Source organism: Hypomesus transpacificus, chromosome 18 (genome assembly GCF_021917145.1).
Source record: "Hypomesus transpacificus isolate Combined female chromosome 18, fHypTra1, whole genome shotgun sequence".
In the NCBI taxonomy this organism is placed as follows: Eukaryota; Metazoa; Chordata; class Actinopteri; order Osmeriformes; family Osmeridae; genus Hypomesus; species Hypomesus transpacificus.
In genome coordinates, this window is record NC_061077.1 from 14,797,526 (window position 1) to 14,812,242 (window position 14,717).

At 50.0% G+C, this 14,717-nt stretch overlaps 1 protein-coding gene and 1 long non-coding RNA gene across 2 annotated transcripts in view; one reads left to right on the plus strand and one right to left on the minus strand.

Annotated features, from left to right (window-relative positions):
• Positions 1-14,717, plus strand: part of cacna1db (calcium channel, voltage-dependent, L type, alpha 1D subunit, b) — a 54,226-nt gene that overhangs the window by 30,891 nt on the left and 8,618 nt on the right. The window contains exons 14-39 of the mRNA XM_047040496.1: positions 187-394; positions 551-671; positions 975-1,089; positions 1,331-1,382; positions 1,595-1,655; positions 1,773-1,908; positions 2,116-2,245; positions 2,654-2,713; positions 4,422-4,528; positions 4,680-4,767; positions 4,928-5,035; positions 5,370-5,422; positions 5,573-5,719; positions 5,849-6,050; positions 6,221-6,379; positions 6,808-6,918; positions 7,189-7,272; positions 10,082-10,126; positions 10,767-10,895; positions 11,112-11,177; positions 11,616-11,707; positions 11,910-12,069; positions 12,479-12,606; positions 12,691-12,787; positions 13,317-13,419; positions 13,643-13,744. Of these exons, the coding sequence (XP_046896452.1) occupies positions 187-394; positions 551-671; positions 975-1,089; positions 1,331-1,382; positions 1,595-1,655; positions 1,773-1,908; positions 2,116-2,245; positions 2,654-2,713; positions 4,422-4,528; positions 4,680-4,767; positions 4,928-5,035; positions 5,370-5,422; positions 5,573-5,719; positions 5,849-6,050; positions 6,221-6,379; positions 6,808-6,918; positions 7,189-7,272; positions 10,082-10,126; positions 10,767-10,895; positions 11,112-11,177; positions 11,616-11,707; positions 11,910-12,069; positions 12,479-12,606; positions 12,691-12,787; positions 13,317-13,419; positions 13,643-13,744 (2,864 nt within the window). The remainder of the gene's footprint in view (positions 1-186; positions 395-550; positions 672-974; positions 1,090-1,330; positions 1,383-1,594; positions 1,656-1,772; positions 1,909-2,115; positions 2,246-2,653; positions 2,714-4,421; positions 4,529-4,679; positions 4,768-4,927; positions 5,036-5,369; positions 5,423-5,572; positions 5,720-5,848; positions 6,051-6,220; positions 6,380-6,807; positions 6,919-7,188; positions 7,273-10,081; positions 10,127-10,766; positions 10,896-11,111; positions 11,178-11,615; positions 11,708-11,909; positions 12,070-12,478; positions 12,607-12,690; positions 12,788-13,316; positions 13,420-13,642; positions 13,745-14,717) is intronic.
• Positions 12,619-13,693, minus strand: LOC124480856. Its single transcript, XR_006957584.1, has 4 exons — positions 13,472-13,693; positions 13,270-13,399; positions 12,972-13,078; positions 12,619-12,780 (listed from the first exon to the last, which is right to left on the minus strand). It is a non-coding gene; the product is annotated as an uncharacterized LOC124480856 (long non-coding RNA).

Sequence of the window (14,717 nt, forward strand, 5' to 3'; positions counted from 1 at the left end):
CTAGGGGTGTGTGTGTGTGTGTTTGTGTCTAGTCCTGTGTGTGTTTGTGTCTGGGCGTGTGCGTCTGTGATTGTGGGTATGAACGACTGTGTCTATGTCACGTGTGTATGTCTTTTGTGTTGTTTCCTTTGTTGAGTCTTGATCCTCTCTCTCTCTCTTTCTCTTTCTCTATCCTCCTTCCTCCAGCCATTGGGCATCTCTCAGTAACCTGGTGGCCTCGCTGCTCAACTCCATGAAGTCCATCGCCTCCCTGCTGCTGCTCCTCTTCCTCTTCATCATCATCTTCTCCCTGCTGGGCATGCAGCTGTTCGGAGGCAAGTTCAACTTTGACGAGACGGTCACCAAGAGGAGCACCTTCGATAACTTCCCCCAGGCCCTGCTCACTGTGTTCCAGGTAGGCCCTCTACCCAGCCCCCCCTGCTTCCCCCAGGCCCTGTTCTCTGTGCCGGGTGGGGGGGGGGGGGGGGGGGGGGGGGTTGGGGGGGATTGGCAGCGGAGGGATTGTTGTGATGAGTGTGCCTGTTGTCATGACATTGTGGTGTGGTTTCAGATCCTGACAGGAGAAGACTGGAACGCCGTGATGTATGACGGCATCATGGCGTACGGAGGCCCCGCCTCCTCAGGCATGGTGGTTTGCATCTACTTCATCATCCTCTTCATCTGCGGAAACTGTATCCTTCTAACCTGGCCCTCACTCTATCCTGACCCTAACTCTAACCTGACCCTAACTCTAACCTGACCCTAACTCTAACCTGACCCTAACTCTATCCTGACCCTAACTCTATCCTGACCCTAATTTTAACCTGGCCTTCACTCTAACCTGACCCTAACTCTATCCTGACCCTAACTCTCTCAACGAGGCAGGGCTGTCCCCGTGGCGTTCATTGTAACCCTTTGTTAGACTGCAGGAATGAGAGAGGGAAACAACGTCAGGCTCCCTTCTGGCATTTTCCTTAAGTCATGTGACTAACCAGACATCTTGCTAAATGTCTTCTTGGCTATCGCCGTGGACAACCTGGCAGATGCCGAGAGCCTGAACACAGCTCAGAAGGAGGAAGAGGAGGAGAAGGAGAGGAAGAAGAGCGCCAGGTAAAGTCATCTCTCTCTCTCTCTCTCTCTCTCTCTCTCTCTCTCTCTCTCTCTCTCTCTCTCTCTCTCTCTCTCTCTCTCTCTCTCTCTCTCTCTCTCTCTCTCTCTCTGTTTCTCTTTCTGTTTCTCTCTCTCTCTGTTTCTCTCTCTCTCTGTTTCTCTCTATCTCTCTCTCTCTCTCTCTCTCTCTCTCTCTCTCTCTCTCTCTCTCTCTCTCTCATGTTCTCCCTCCTCCCTCCAGGAGCGGGAGCGTAGACAGAAGAGAAGAGGGGTGTCCGGACGGAGACGCCAAGGTAGAGAATGGAAACATAGAACGCAAAATCGGCCCGCGTCATTCTCGTATCTGTACGTCTGACTTCACGGCGTCGTCCCAGGCAGTCCGGCTTCACACCGCGACATTTGCTTTACTTGCCAACGACTGCCTGTGAATGCTGTGGATGTCCGTGTAGCTACAGTTCAGTGTGTGTCGGTCTGACCCCTGACCTCTGACCCTGACGGTGACTAGGTCCCTCTGCATGAGGATCAGGAGGAGGACAAGGAGCCTTACCCTTCCGTGGACGCTCCAGGTTAAACATACAGTAGCTGCCATCACAACACAACGTTTTCATCGTGGATGTGGTTTCCGGACGAGTACATCCTGTACGTGTGCTTGTGTGTCTCTGTGTGTATGCGTGTGCTCCCAGGTGAGGACGAAGAGGAGAAGCTTCCGGAGGTTCCGTCGGTGCCACGGCCCCAGCGGTTGTCTGACCTCAGCATCAAGGAAAAGACTCCTCCTATTCCAGAGGGCAGCGCCTTCTTTGTATTCAGCAGCACCAACCCGTGAGTGCAACACACACACACACACTTGTATGTGTATGCACACATAAACGCACATGTTTGTGTACCTTATATGCACATGCAGAGTCGTACAGGAACACACACATACACACACGTGTCCATGCACACACACACACACGCACGCATACAGGTGCACACACACACACACAGACACTGCGTGCCATTCAATCCCGTGTGCATCTCCCTCAGGATTCGTGTGTTCTGCCACAAGCTCACCAACCACCACATCTTCACCAACCTCATCCTGGTGTTCATCATGCTCAGCTCCGTCTCCCTGGCCGCTGAAGACCCCATACGCAACTTCTCGGCGCGCAACATCGTACGTAGCCCCTCGGCCTGACCAGACCTGCCCCAAGCACACTTCATTTTCTGTCACTTCTTGTATTAGAGAGTGTTTTTTTTCTTCTTTTTATTAGCAAAAACAGAACAGCAATTGCTTATTAGAGAGTGTGTTAACAGAGTTGTAGCTGACATGGTTCCCCCCTGGTCTTACCGTGTAGATTTACTGTGGAGATTGTTTTGTCACAAGGTGCCTGTGCATGTGTCTATCTCTGTCTGTTAAACTTGTATGTTGCCTCTTTCCAGATACTTGGTTATTTTGACTATGCTTTCACCGCAATCTTTACTGTTGAGATCCTGTTAAAGGTAAATGTGTGTGTGTGCCTGTGTGTATATGTCGGTGTGTGTGTTTCTGTGTGTGTACTTGTGTGTGTGATTGCCTCTACAGATCCTAGGCTATGCTGACTACGGTTTCACTAGTTTGTTTACATTTGAGATCCTCTTGAAGGTAACCCTAAACGTTTCTATGGCAATGACAGCCAACAGCTTGCTGCATGGCACCCCCATCTCTGTACAACGTCCCTGTCTTGCCTGGCCGTGAAAATAAGTCCCTTGTACTGGTCATGTCTTTTGTAAACGTTTGTCTGTCAATCACAGCGGTGACCATAGTAACACTCTTTGATGATGCCCACTTGTTAGTAACTCGCTAGTTACTAGCTTACTAGCTAGTTACTGACTAGCTGCTGTCGACGCTCTTGTGGGGAGGACCTCGGGGTTTCAGACTAGGGGAGGAGATGATGAGCTGAGGAGGAGAAGGAGAGGAGGAGATGAGGAGAATATCAGGATTGGAGGAAAAGGAGAGGAGGCGAGGAGAAGGAGAAGATGAGGAGATGAGTGACAGACGTTTTCACTGAGAGGCCGATATACTGTATGTCATTTAACACAATACTGTGTAAAGAATCACCTCCAGTTTCCCTCTGGGAAGTCCACACTTCCTGTAAGGGTAACCAGACAGATATAAAGAAGGACGGCCAAACAGCTTTCTATCAGGAACTCCACTGCATCCAACAGAGGACTATAGTTACACTGTACTGGGATTCCCAGTGCGTGTGTGTGTGTGTGTGACGCATAACACCTGAGCCAACCTTCTGTATATGTTCCTGGTGTTGGCAAACAAGTGATAGTCTCTCTCTCTCTTTCTCTCTCTCTCCCTCCCTCTCTCTCTCTCTCTCTCTCTCTCTCTCTCTCTCTCTCTCTCTCTCTCTCTCTCTCTCTCTCTCTCCCCTCCCTCCCTCCCTCCCTCCCTCCGTCCCTCCCTCCCTCTCTCTCCCTCTCCCTCTCCCTCTCCCTCTCCCTCTCCCTCTCCCTCTCCCTCTCCCTCTCCCCCTCCCCCTCCCCCTCTCTCTCTCTCTCTCTCTCTCTCTCTCTCTCTCTCGCTCTCTCTCTACCTACCTACCTATGGGCTCATGTGTGCAACTCTCCTCCCTGCCTGGCTCCTACTTGTCCGTCTGTCTGTCCGCCCGTTTCTGAAGGCCTGACTGGAGTACATTTATGGAATCCCCCATCCCCCGACCTCTCCCAACCCCCCCCCCCCCCCCCCCACTACAACCCCCCCACCCCACCTCGGTCCCATTTGAGACTTTAGCACTTTAGCAGTAGCACGGCTTATGGGTGCCATATTCTCATGACTGATTGGCTGATCACATCCCCCTGGACGTCCTCTCGTCTCGTCTGCTTGTTGTTGACATACGGCATGTGCATTTCTGTGTGGGGGAATTTGTGTTGAGGAGGTGTTCAAGTCAAGTTCAAGTCTTTTATTTGCCAGGTACACAGAACAACACAAGGTCAGACTGGGCACTGAAATTCTTAAGACAAGACAACGTAACAGTGTGTATGTGTGTGACTGTCTGTGTGGGAGGGATATGGTTCAGGGGGGTTCTCTAGTGGCGTTGACCATCATACATAGTACAGCTGTCACTCCTCGCTATTACAACATAAACAGCACACCAGCCATCCAACAGAAGACTATAGTTCCATGTGAAGCTCCCTAAAATCGAATGTGAATCTGTTACCTCAACCCGTGTGTGAACAGAATCGTCGTTTACGTTTGGTTTCATAGCGCCTCTTCTAGTTAAGTGTGCGACAGCTCTTGCCTGTCAGCTCTGATGTGTTTGCCGGGGTCCTGGTCTGACGTCTCTCTCTCGTCCTCCTGCCAGATGACGGCCTTTGGGGCGTTCCTCCATAAAGGGGCGTTCTGCAGGAACTATTTCAACCTGCTGGACCTTCTGGTGGTGGGCGTCTCTCTGGTCTCCTTCGGCATAGAGTAAGTCACACACACAGTGGAGCCAGGGGTCAGTCATTCAGTGTGTGTCTGTGTGTCTGTGTTTATCGTGCGTGTGTGTGTGTTGCGCGTTTGTGCACGTGTGTGCCCATGTGTTGGTTTTAATGGCTGTGTGTGTCTGTGTGCTGTGCAGGTCGTCGGCCATCTCTGTGGTGAAGATTCTCCGCGTGCTCCGAGTTCTGCGTCCCCTCAGGGCTATCAACAGAGCCAAGGGCCTCAAGGTGTGTGTGTGTGTGTCCATATGTGTGTGTGTGTGTCCACGTGTCTGTGTGTCCACATGTGTGTGTGTGTGTCCACGTGTGTGTGTGTGTGTCCATGTGTGTGTGTTTGGGCATGTCTTTTTTTTGTTACCTTACATTGGTGTATGTGTGTGTATTGCAGCATGTGGTCCAGTGTGTGTTTGTGGCTATCCGGACCATTGGCAACATCATGATCGTCACCACGCTGCTGCAGTTCATGTTTGCCTGCATCGGAGTACAGCTTTTCAAGGTACTGCACACACTTACACTAACACACACTCACACACACAGATCAGATCACAGATAATGACATGTTTGTGTGTGTGCATGTGTAAGGTGTGATATCTGACGATGATGGTATATCTCTCTCTGTCTCTCACTTTGTCTCTCACTCTCACTCTCACTCTCACTCTCACTCTCACTCTCACTCTCACTCTCACTCTCACTCTCACTCTCACTCTCACTCTCACTCTGTCTCTGTCTCTCACTCTCACTTTCTCTCTCTCTCTCTCTCTCTCTCTCTCTCTCTCTCTCTCTCTCTCTCTCTCTCTCTCTCTCTCTCTCTCTCTCTCTCTCTCTCTCAGGGAAAGTTCTTTCGCTGCAACGACGAAGCCAAGTCCAGTCCGGAGGAATGCCAGTGAGTCTGAAGATAAAATGGATGCGGGTTCCTCCTCCCTCTCTCTTGTCCTCTCTCTCCCTGCTGCCCAATCCCTCTTCCTGACACTCTCTCTCTATCCCCTCTCTCCCCTGCTCTCCCCTTCTCTGTCTCAACCATGTCTCTCTACAGAGGGTTCTATATCCTGTATAACAACGGAGACACTGCCCTGCCGTTAGTGGAAAAGAGGAAGTGGAGCAACAGTGAATACAACTTTGACAACGTCCTCGTGGCCATGATGGCTCTGTTTACCGTGTCCACCTTCGAAGGCTGGCCTGCGTAAGAAGCACACACACACGCGCAAACCATACACATGGATCCTCGAACACACGAAAACACACACCGGTGTTCAAGAGTTGAGTATGTGTGTGTGTGTGTGTTTGTGTGTGTGTGTGTGTGTGTGTGTAGCCTTCTGTACAAGGCCATAGACTCCAACCGAGAGAACATGGGCCCCATCTACAACTACCGGGTGGAGATCTCCATCTTCTTCATAATCTACATCATCATCATCGCCTTCTTCATGATGAACATCTTTGTGGGTTTCGTCATCGTCACCTTCCAGGAGCAGGGAGAGAAGGAGTACAAGAACTGTGAGCTGGACAAGAACCAGGTCAGTCCTGTGTGAGAGCGTGTGCGTGTGTATGAGAGCGTGTGCGTGTGTGTGTTGGTCTTACCCACTCAGCTCTCCCAGAACTAGTTTGAGAACGTAGACTGACTCCCAGTCCAAGTAGAAACCCCAGGTGATGATGCTAAACCGTGTCAACCCCTCGTGCCCTCCAGCGCCAGTGTGTGGAGTACGCTCTGAAGGCCCGCCCTCTCAGACGGTACATCCCCAAGAACCGCTACCAGTACAAGTTCTGGTACGTGGTCAACTCCACGGGCTTTGAGTACGTCATGTTCATCCTCATCATCCTCAACACGCTCTGCCTGGCCATACAGGTGAGGCTGCGCGGGTTCACCCCGGATGCCGCGTTCTGTCTTTCTCTCTCCTTTCCTCCCCTCGCCTCTCTTTCTTTCGGTGTATCTTTCTTTCGTTCTCCTTTCCCCTCTTGCTCTCTTGTCCTGTTTGTCCTTTCTCCTTTTTCTCTCTCTCTCTCTCTCTCTCTCTCTCTCTCTCTCTCTCTCTCTCTCTCTCTCTCTATCTCTCTCTCTTTCTCTCTCCCCTCTCTCTCCCCCTTCTCTCTTTATCTTTCTCTCTCCTCCTCTCTCTCTCTTCCTCCCCCCCTCTCTCTTGCTCCGGCCTCTCTCCCTCTCTTTCTCGGCTTCTCTGTGTTTCCTTTGATGTGGTTTTCTGTCTCTTGATTCTCTCTGTGTATGTGAACCTGTTGTACTGTGGACCTTTGTCATCCCTCCCCCTCTCCTCCCAGCACTATGGCCAGTCCCAGCTGTTCAACTATGCCATGGACATCCTCAACATGGTCTTCACTGGAGTCTTCACTGTCGAGATGATCCTCAAACTCATCGCCTTCAAACCGAGGGTAGGCCCTCTTTCTGTCCACCCCCCACCTTTCTGCCCCTCCTCCCTCCTCCCTCCTTCCTCCTCTCTCCTCCCTCCCCCCTCAAGCCGTCCCCCCCCCCCCCCTCTGCTATCTGCAATCCAACTCCCTCCCTCCTGCTGAGTTTGTTCCCCTTGTAACACCAGTGCCCCCTCCCTCATTTCCCCTCCCTTCCACCCCCTCCCTTCCTCCCCCCTCCCTTCCTCCCCTCCTCCCTTCCCCCTCCCCCCCGGTGGTGTCTGGTCTCTCCAGGGGTATGTCGGGGACGCCTGGAACGTGTTTGACGCCCTGGTGGTCATAGGCAGCGTCGTCGACATCATACTCAGTCAGGTAGATGTGAGTACCGACCGGACCCCCCTCTCCCTCTCTTCCTCCTCCTCCTCTTCTCCCATCCTCCCTCCTCTCCCCCTCCTCCTCCTAGTCTCCATCCTCCTATTGTTTTGCCCGGGCTTATCTCTGGTCATTGGCTCTATCCTGGCCAGCCACTGTCTGTGCTAGGTTGTGCTGCGGCAGACTGTCTGTGCTGTGGTCCAGTTCAGGTCTGTGTTGACATGGAGCGTAGGACAGCCGTCTCTCTAAGGCTGCTGGGAGCTGTGTCACTGAGAGAATCACGGGACACGTCTACAAAGAACACTATAGCAGAACCGTGTCTTGTCTGACCCCTGAAATACTGCTAGAACCATGCCCTTCTGATCCTTGATCTTTTGCTACACCTTCTATATGCACTATTTCTATGTCGCTTTGGGTCAGAGGGTCTTAGAGGAATAACGTGTAAATGTTATAACCGATTCGAGTATTACGGACCTGACAAGTATCTTGCCATGTGCAGAGTGTTTAAATGTGGATGTTATTTTGATTAGATTCTCTCACTCGCACAGGACCGTTCAGTTCTGTTTCTTGAATCTTGTTTGTGTCTGACCTCTTGACCTCTTGATGTTCACTTCTCTCTCCGTGCTCTGTGTCCCCTCTTCTTTCTCTCTTTCTGCCTCTACTCTCTCTCTCTCTCTCTCTCTCTCTCCCTCTCACTGTCCCTCCTTTTCTTTCGTTATTTCTTTCTTTCTTTCTTTCTTTATCCCTCTCTCTTTTTCTCTCTGCGTCTGCTGTTACAGCACTATTTCGCTGATGCATGGAACACGTTTGATGCCTTAATTGTTGTGGGTAGCTGCGTTGACATTGCAATCACAGAGATCAATGTAAGTAGCCATCTCCATTGTCCCGCCCCCTGCCCCGCCCCCTGCCCCTTGCCCCGCTACTTCACACGGCCTTGCAATAAGTACAGAGTTGCATTGAAGATCATATCCCGCTGTCGCACAAGCCCCTGCACGACAAATGCACACACAATTTTCAGCGGTGCACATTTGTGCTTGTTGCCTGATCTTGAATGCAACCTTCTAGCTCAAGAGCATTTTGCCATGCTGCATTCACGGTATGTCCCAGGTATCTCAGTACAGCAAGAGTGATTCAGACCCCCCCTCCCCCCTCCCCTCCCCGCCCACAGCATTCTGAAGGCTGTGGTGGTTATTGCAAGCCCTCCCCCCTCCCTCCTCTAGGCTGCAGTGACATCATGCTTGCTGCTTTTTCTGTGGACTGTGTTGATGACGATTGTTTGTCCGTCTGCCTGTTTGCCACACTGCTGTCACACACATTCAGTAGACTAACTGTCCACAGTGGTGGCCCTGGCCCATTTGGCGCCCCCCCCTGGGGCGAAGTTCACCCCTGCCGCCCCCCAAACCCACGTAAACGGCACGACAATTGGTGTGAACACACAAACGCACTACCTTTTTTATGCCAGCAGAGGGCGGCAAACACAAAAATGCCGGAAAATGCCGCCCCTTCTCTTCATGCCACCCTGGGCGGCTGCCCGGTTTCGCCCGTGCCTCGAACCGCTACTGACTGTCCACACTGTACATGTGAAGTGTACACTAACACAGGAACTATACATGCACAATCCCTATTCCAGGATGAGCTTCCTGTAGTTTGTTGTTGCCTGGTTGAAGTCAGACAGAGCTTTATATCTTAGAGAGCACTAACCCCAGAGCTGCTGGCCTCAAAGCCTTCCCAACCTCACATCCTCCCAGAGAATCTAACATGAAGGGATGAGTGGTACAGCACACGTGTCAGAGAGGAAGCCTGTCTCTACCTGTTTGCCTGTCTCTACCTGTCTGCCTGTCTCTACCTGTCTGCCTGTCTCTACCCGTCTGCCTGTCTCTACCCGTCTGCCTGTCTCTACCTGTCTGCCTGTCTCTACCCGTCTGCCTGTCTCTACCTGTCTGCCTGTCTCTACCTGTCTGCCTGTCTCTACCTGTCTGCCTGTTTCTACCTGTCTGGCTGTCTCTACCTGTCTGCCTGTCTCTACCCGTCTGCCTGTCTCTACCCGTCTGCCTGTCTCTACCTGTCTGCCTGTTTCTACCCGTCTGCCTGTCTCTACCTGTCTGCCTGTCTCTACCTATCTGCCTGTTTTCCTGTTTGCCTGTTTGCTTGTCTATCTGTCTACATGTCTGCCTGTCTACCCATCTGCCTGTCTTCCCATCTACATGTCTGCCTGTCTCTTTGTCTATTTTGTCTGTGGTCTGCCCAGAGGATGAGAGATGTTTGCATGACAGGCTGCGTAGACCTTCACACTGTGGAGTCTCATGAGGTTCAGCGTTCGTGGTGGATGCACCGCCTGTCGTTATGGTGTTTACGGAGATGTTGCAATAAAGCTGGATGCAGAATGAATCAAACAGGAAATAACTCGTGCATCGTGCATCTGGCATGTGAGGGAGTATGATGGCATGTGTTGGTTGCTGAGGAATGAGGTGAATGGATGAGGTGTGTGGTGAATTAATTGTATTTGCAATTTGTAAAAGTAGAATTACGGATACATTCTCTAGTCCTATCGAATTTGTCCTTTTCCCTTTTTATGACTAATAAATCTTAATTTCTTCATAAATAATCATATTCCTATTTGAACCCCAAGAACATGTGACACAATGAATTGCAAAAAAAAAATCCGCTAGATGAATAGATGAGATGGAAGATGAGGTGTAATGTTAATGACGTCAGTGGATGAGGTGAATGGAGGAGATGAGGAATGACAATGTGAACGGTGAACCAGGCAAGGTGACGGGTTGACATCACAGTAACCATGGTGTTTGGTTTCTAGTCGCCACTCATGGGCCCGGTCGTCAAGGTGATAGTGGAGCCTGGGGTAAGAAGCCCCGCCTACGCCCAAACCCCTCTCCCTTCGCCGTCTCAAGATGTTGAATTGCTTGTTGTTTACTTATTTGTTTATAAGTCATCCTGTTTGCTTGTTTTCGTACGAGTCATGGGTGGAGGTCCTTCTCCATGGAGGTGTTGTCTAAAACATGGAGGTTCTGTGGACCAGTTCTGGACTTCAGGAAGTCATGTTTGTCATATTTGTTCCATTTCAGATATATTCTCTTATGTTGGTTTGCTTCTGTTGTTGTCTGGTTGCCAACAACACAGGTTTTGTGGCTTGGTTCGTTGGTCTGTTTGCAGTGGTCAGTGCTCTTTTTGGCAAAGTGTGTGTATGTGTGTGTGTCGTGAATTTGAGTGTGTACTCTGAGATTGAAGTGTAGTGTGTTTCCATGGTATTTTTGTATGGTTCTCTACTGTCACACATATCAGAGATGCATGGCCTACTTTTGGATGTCTAACACAAATGCACAAGGCACTAAAATGGAAGTACAGACTCGCACGCACACACACACACACACAAATTGTCTTGTCTTATAGTAGCTTTATATAATGAAGAAGGATACATCAGTCCTGCCCGTGTTACACTTATGTTCCCTGTGTGTGTGTGTGTGTGTGTGTGCGTGTGTCAGAACACGGAAGACAGTGCTCGTATCTCAATCACCTTCTTCCGGCTGTTCCGAGTCATGCGATTGGTCAAGCTGCTCAGCAGGGGGGAGGGTATCAGAACACTGCTGTGGACCTTCATCAAATCCTTCCAGGTGAGCAGACCAATCGGGAACGAGTAATGATATTGTGTGAACAAATACACTGATCACAGAACCAATTGCTGTCAACACACTGTCAAACATGTCAAACTCACATTCTGTTCTCTCTCACCCCCTGCCTCCCTTTTTCTCTTTGTCTCTCTCACTGTCTTTCTCTGTGTCTCTCACTCTGTCTCTCTCACTGTCTCTCCCTCTTTCTCTCTCACCCAGGCTCTTCCCTACGTAGCTCTGCTGATTGCCATGTTGTTCTTCATCTATGCTGTCATTGGGATGCAGGTAACCGAGCCAGTCCTCAGAGGGAAGCCAGTACTTACCAGTACTTACCAGTACTAGCCAGTACTTACCAGTGCTTACCAGTACTTGCCAGTACTTACCAGTACTAGCCAGTACTTACCAGTACTTACCAGTACTTACCAGTACTAGCCAGTACTTACCAGTACTTACCAGTACTTACCAGTACTAGCCAGTGCTAGCCAGTACTTACCAGTACTTACCAGTACTAGCCAGTGCTAGCCAGTACTTACCAGTACTTACCAGTACTTACCTGTACTAGCCAGTACTTACCAGTACTAGCCAGTGCTAGCCAGTACTTACCAGTACTTACCAGTACTTACCAGTACTTACCAGTACTTACCTGTACTAGCCAGTACTTACCAGAAGCTAAACCAGTACATCATTATAGTTTTTGTATTGCTGCCTGTGTGTGTGTTTCAGGTGTTTGGAAAGATTGCCCTGGTGGATGGAACACAGATCAATCGTAACAACAACTTCCAGACCTTTCCTCAAGCCGTCCTCATGCTCTTTAGGTATATTTGTGTGTATTTGTGTGTGTGCTTACTGTACATTCCTGTGATTGCTTTTTTGGTTCAAATCTTGTTGGTTCCTGTTGTTGAGGTGCATGTGTGTGTATATTTGTATGTGTGTGTGTGTGTGTGTATGCATGTGTGTATGTGTACACGTGTATGTGTGTGTGTGTATGCATGTGTGTGTGTGTGTGTGTGTGTACAGGTGTGCGACGGGCGAGGCATGGCAGGAGATCATGCTGGCGTGTCTGCCAGGGAAGCTGTGCGACCCCGAGTCAGACTACAACCCTGGGGAGGAGAAGACCTGCGGAAGCGGCTTTGCCATCATCTACTTCATCAGCTTCTACATGCTCTGCGCCTTCCTGGTACCCCCACACACACACACACACACACAGACACACACACAGGGCGTATCGCTGGCGAGCTCCACTGTGTACACAGAATGCGCTTTCGTAGAAAAGAAGACAAAGAAAACAGAGGAGGGATAGAATGAGAGACAGGAAGAGATGGAGTGGGGGGACAACAGGCAGGATGCTGAGGTTTAAACCACCAGGTCTTATGGACACAGGGAAGCCCATGCACCCACAACACACGACACACACGTTTGTGTCTATTTAACTAGTATTTAGTCAATCAAACTCATTTTTAATTTTTAAAAAAAGCATATACAAATCTCCCAAAGCTAGCTAGGATGCCCCCCCTCCCAGACACATGCACACGCGCACACACGCACAGTCTCACATATAGGTTTGAGCCTGTGTCTCTGTCCTTCAGATCATCAACCTGTTTGTTGCTGTCATCATGGACAACTTTGACTACCTGACACGGGATTGGTCTATTCTCGGGCCCCATCACTTGGATGAGTTTAAAAGGATCTGGTCAGAGTACGACCCGGAGGCCAAGTAAGTCTGTACTCCACACACACACACACACGTAAAGATCAGTGTGTTTGTGCAGGTTTCAGTGTGTGTGTGTGTGTGATTCAGGGGCAGGATCAAACACCTAGACGTGGTGACTCTGCTGAGGAGAATCCAGCCTCCTCTGGGCTTCGGCAAGCTCTGTCCTCACAGGGTGGCCTGTAAGGTGGGTTCACGCACACACACACACACACAAACACACACACGCACACACACACACAATAACGTTCCCCTGGCGTTTATTTGTGTGCAGCTAGATAATATTTGTCATGTCAGAACACTGAGAAGAGTATGACATCTTGATGAGTGTTCCCAGTGAGAATCTGCAGCTGTGATTCAAGCTTACATACCGTAGTAACATACAGCTTCTCCACTCTGGGCACTTTGCATTTACTGTCAATGAAAACACACGATGAATAGTCCCCATCGCCAAATATAGTGGAGGAGTAATTCAGTCCTGGGGAATGACGTGGATAACGACAAAGATAGTTAGTTTAGATGCACACACACACACGCACGCACGCACACACAATTGAATTCACAAACAGCACAGACATTGTACATGTGTGGATAACAACAAAGATAGTTCGTTTAGATGCACACACACACACGCATGCACGCACACATGAATTCACAAACAGCACAGACCTTGTACATGCGTGGAATGTAATCACCCCCCTCCCTCTCCTCCATAGAGACTGGTTGCTATGAACATGCCATTGAACAGCGACGGGACGGTCATGTTCAACGCCACGCTCTTTGCCCTCGTACGCACCGCCTTGAAGATAAAGACAGAAGGTGAGCTGGCTACGTCGTGTACACTGACACGACCACTGGCCCCCATACACACCCACTCTCGCCACGGTTCTCAAAGGTCAGACACGAAAAACAAGCAGTGTTTGACATGGTGGCGTCGCTCCACGCTCGACCACAGGGTGGCGCCCTTGTAACTGCAGCTGCCGCAAGCTTTAGGGTGGTGCCAGCCAATCTTGGGGATCCGCTAAGTGCATTTGTTTACCAGGCAACCTGGACCAGGCGAACGAGGAACTGAGGGCCGTGATCAAGAAGATCTGGAAGAGGACCAGCATGAAGCTGCTCGATCAAGTGGTGCCCCCAGCAGGCGGTCAGTGGAACGGCCCTGTGTCTCTGCGTCACTTCACGCTGCGTGGCTTTGTTTCTATCTCTCTTTCCATTTTTTCTCTTTCTCTTTCTTCCTCTTTCCTTTTCTATTTCTCGGAACTTGCACCTTGGTAGCACAGTGTACAAAAAGATAGGCAAATTTGACCACGGACACCAACAGCGTGCTCGTGCCGGTACGCTGTGCAAAGCATGTTACAGGAGTGCGGAAAATTCCGGCAAATTCCGGAAAATATTGTCCGGAAAAAGGATGTAAAAGCAGTGGTTTAAATCCAAAAGAAAACACACCATACACAGACAACACATCTCTGCTATTGTGTGTCTCTCTGGGCGGTGTTAAGGACCAAACTGGGACCCTAACTTCCAGTACTAACTGACAGGTTAGGCCCCAGGTCAACGGATAACAACAGCCCACAGGCACACCCTATCTCACGAACACCCTTACGCACTCACGCCTGGCTGGCTGTTCTCAGAAACTCATCTTATCTCTGTCAGTGTTTCTGCGCTTTATCTGTCGCGCTCTATTTTCCCTCCCCCACTTTCTCTTTCTCCGTGGTTTTCTGTCTTGCTCACATCCTCCTCGATTTTTTGTACAGTGATGTCCATTACGGACTGTTGTATACTGAAAAGGTAATGGGGTTCAGTATATGGTACAGTATGGTTCTATAGCTGAGATGTACTGAACCATATACTGAACCCCATTATCTTTTCTATCTGCTATATTGTTTCCTCTTCCTGACACAGACTGTGTTTTCCCATCAAACTGTGTTGAATGCTGCTGCAAAGTGTTTGGCCCATAACAACACTAACTACTTTGTCTCATCTTCGATGGTCCAATGGCGTTTCTCTGTCTTGTGCTACTAGTGTGCATGGACACTGCCTTGCTTGCCGTAGTTTAGTTTACTAATGTCTCTCTCGCTCTTTTTCTTTCTCTCCATCTCTTCTGGGCTCTCAAGCTT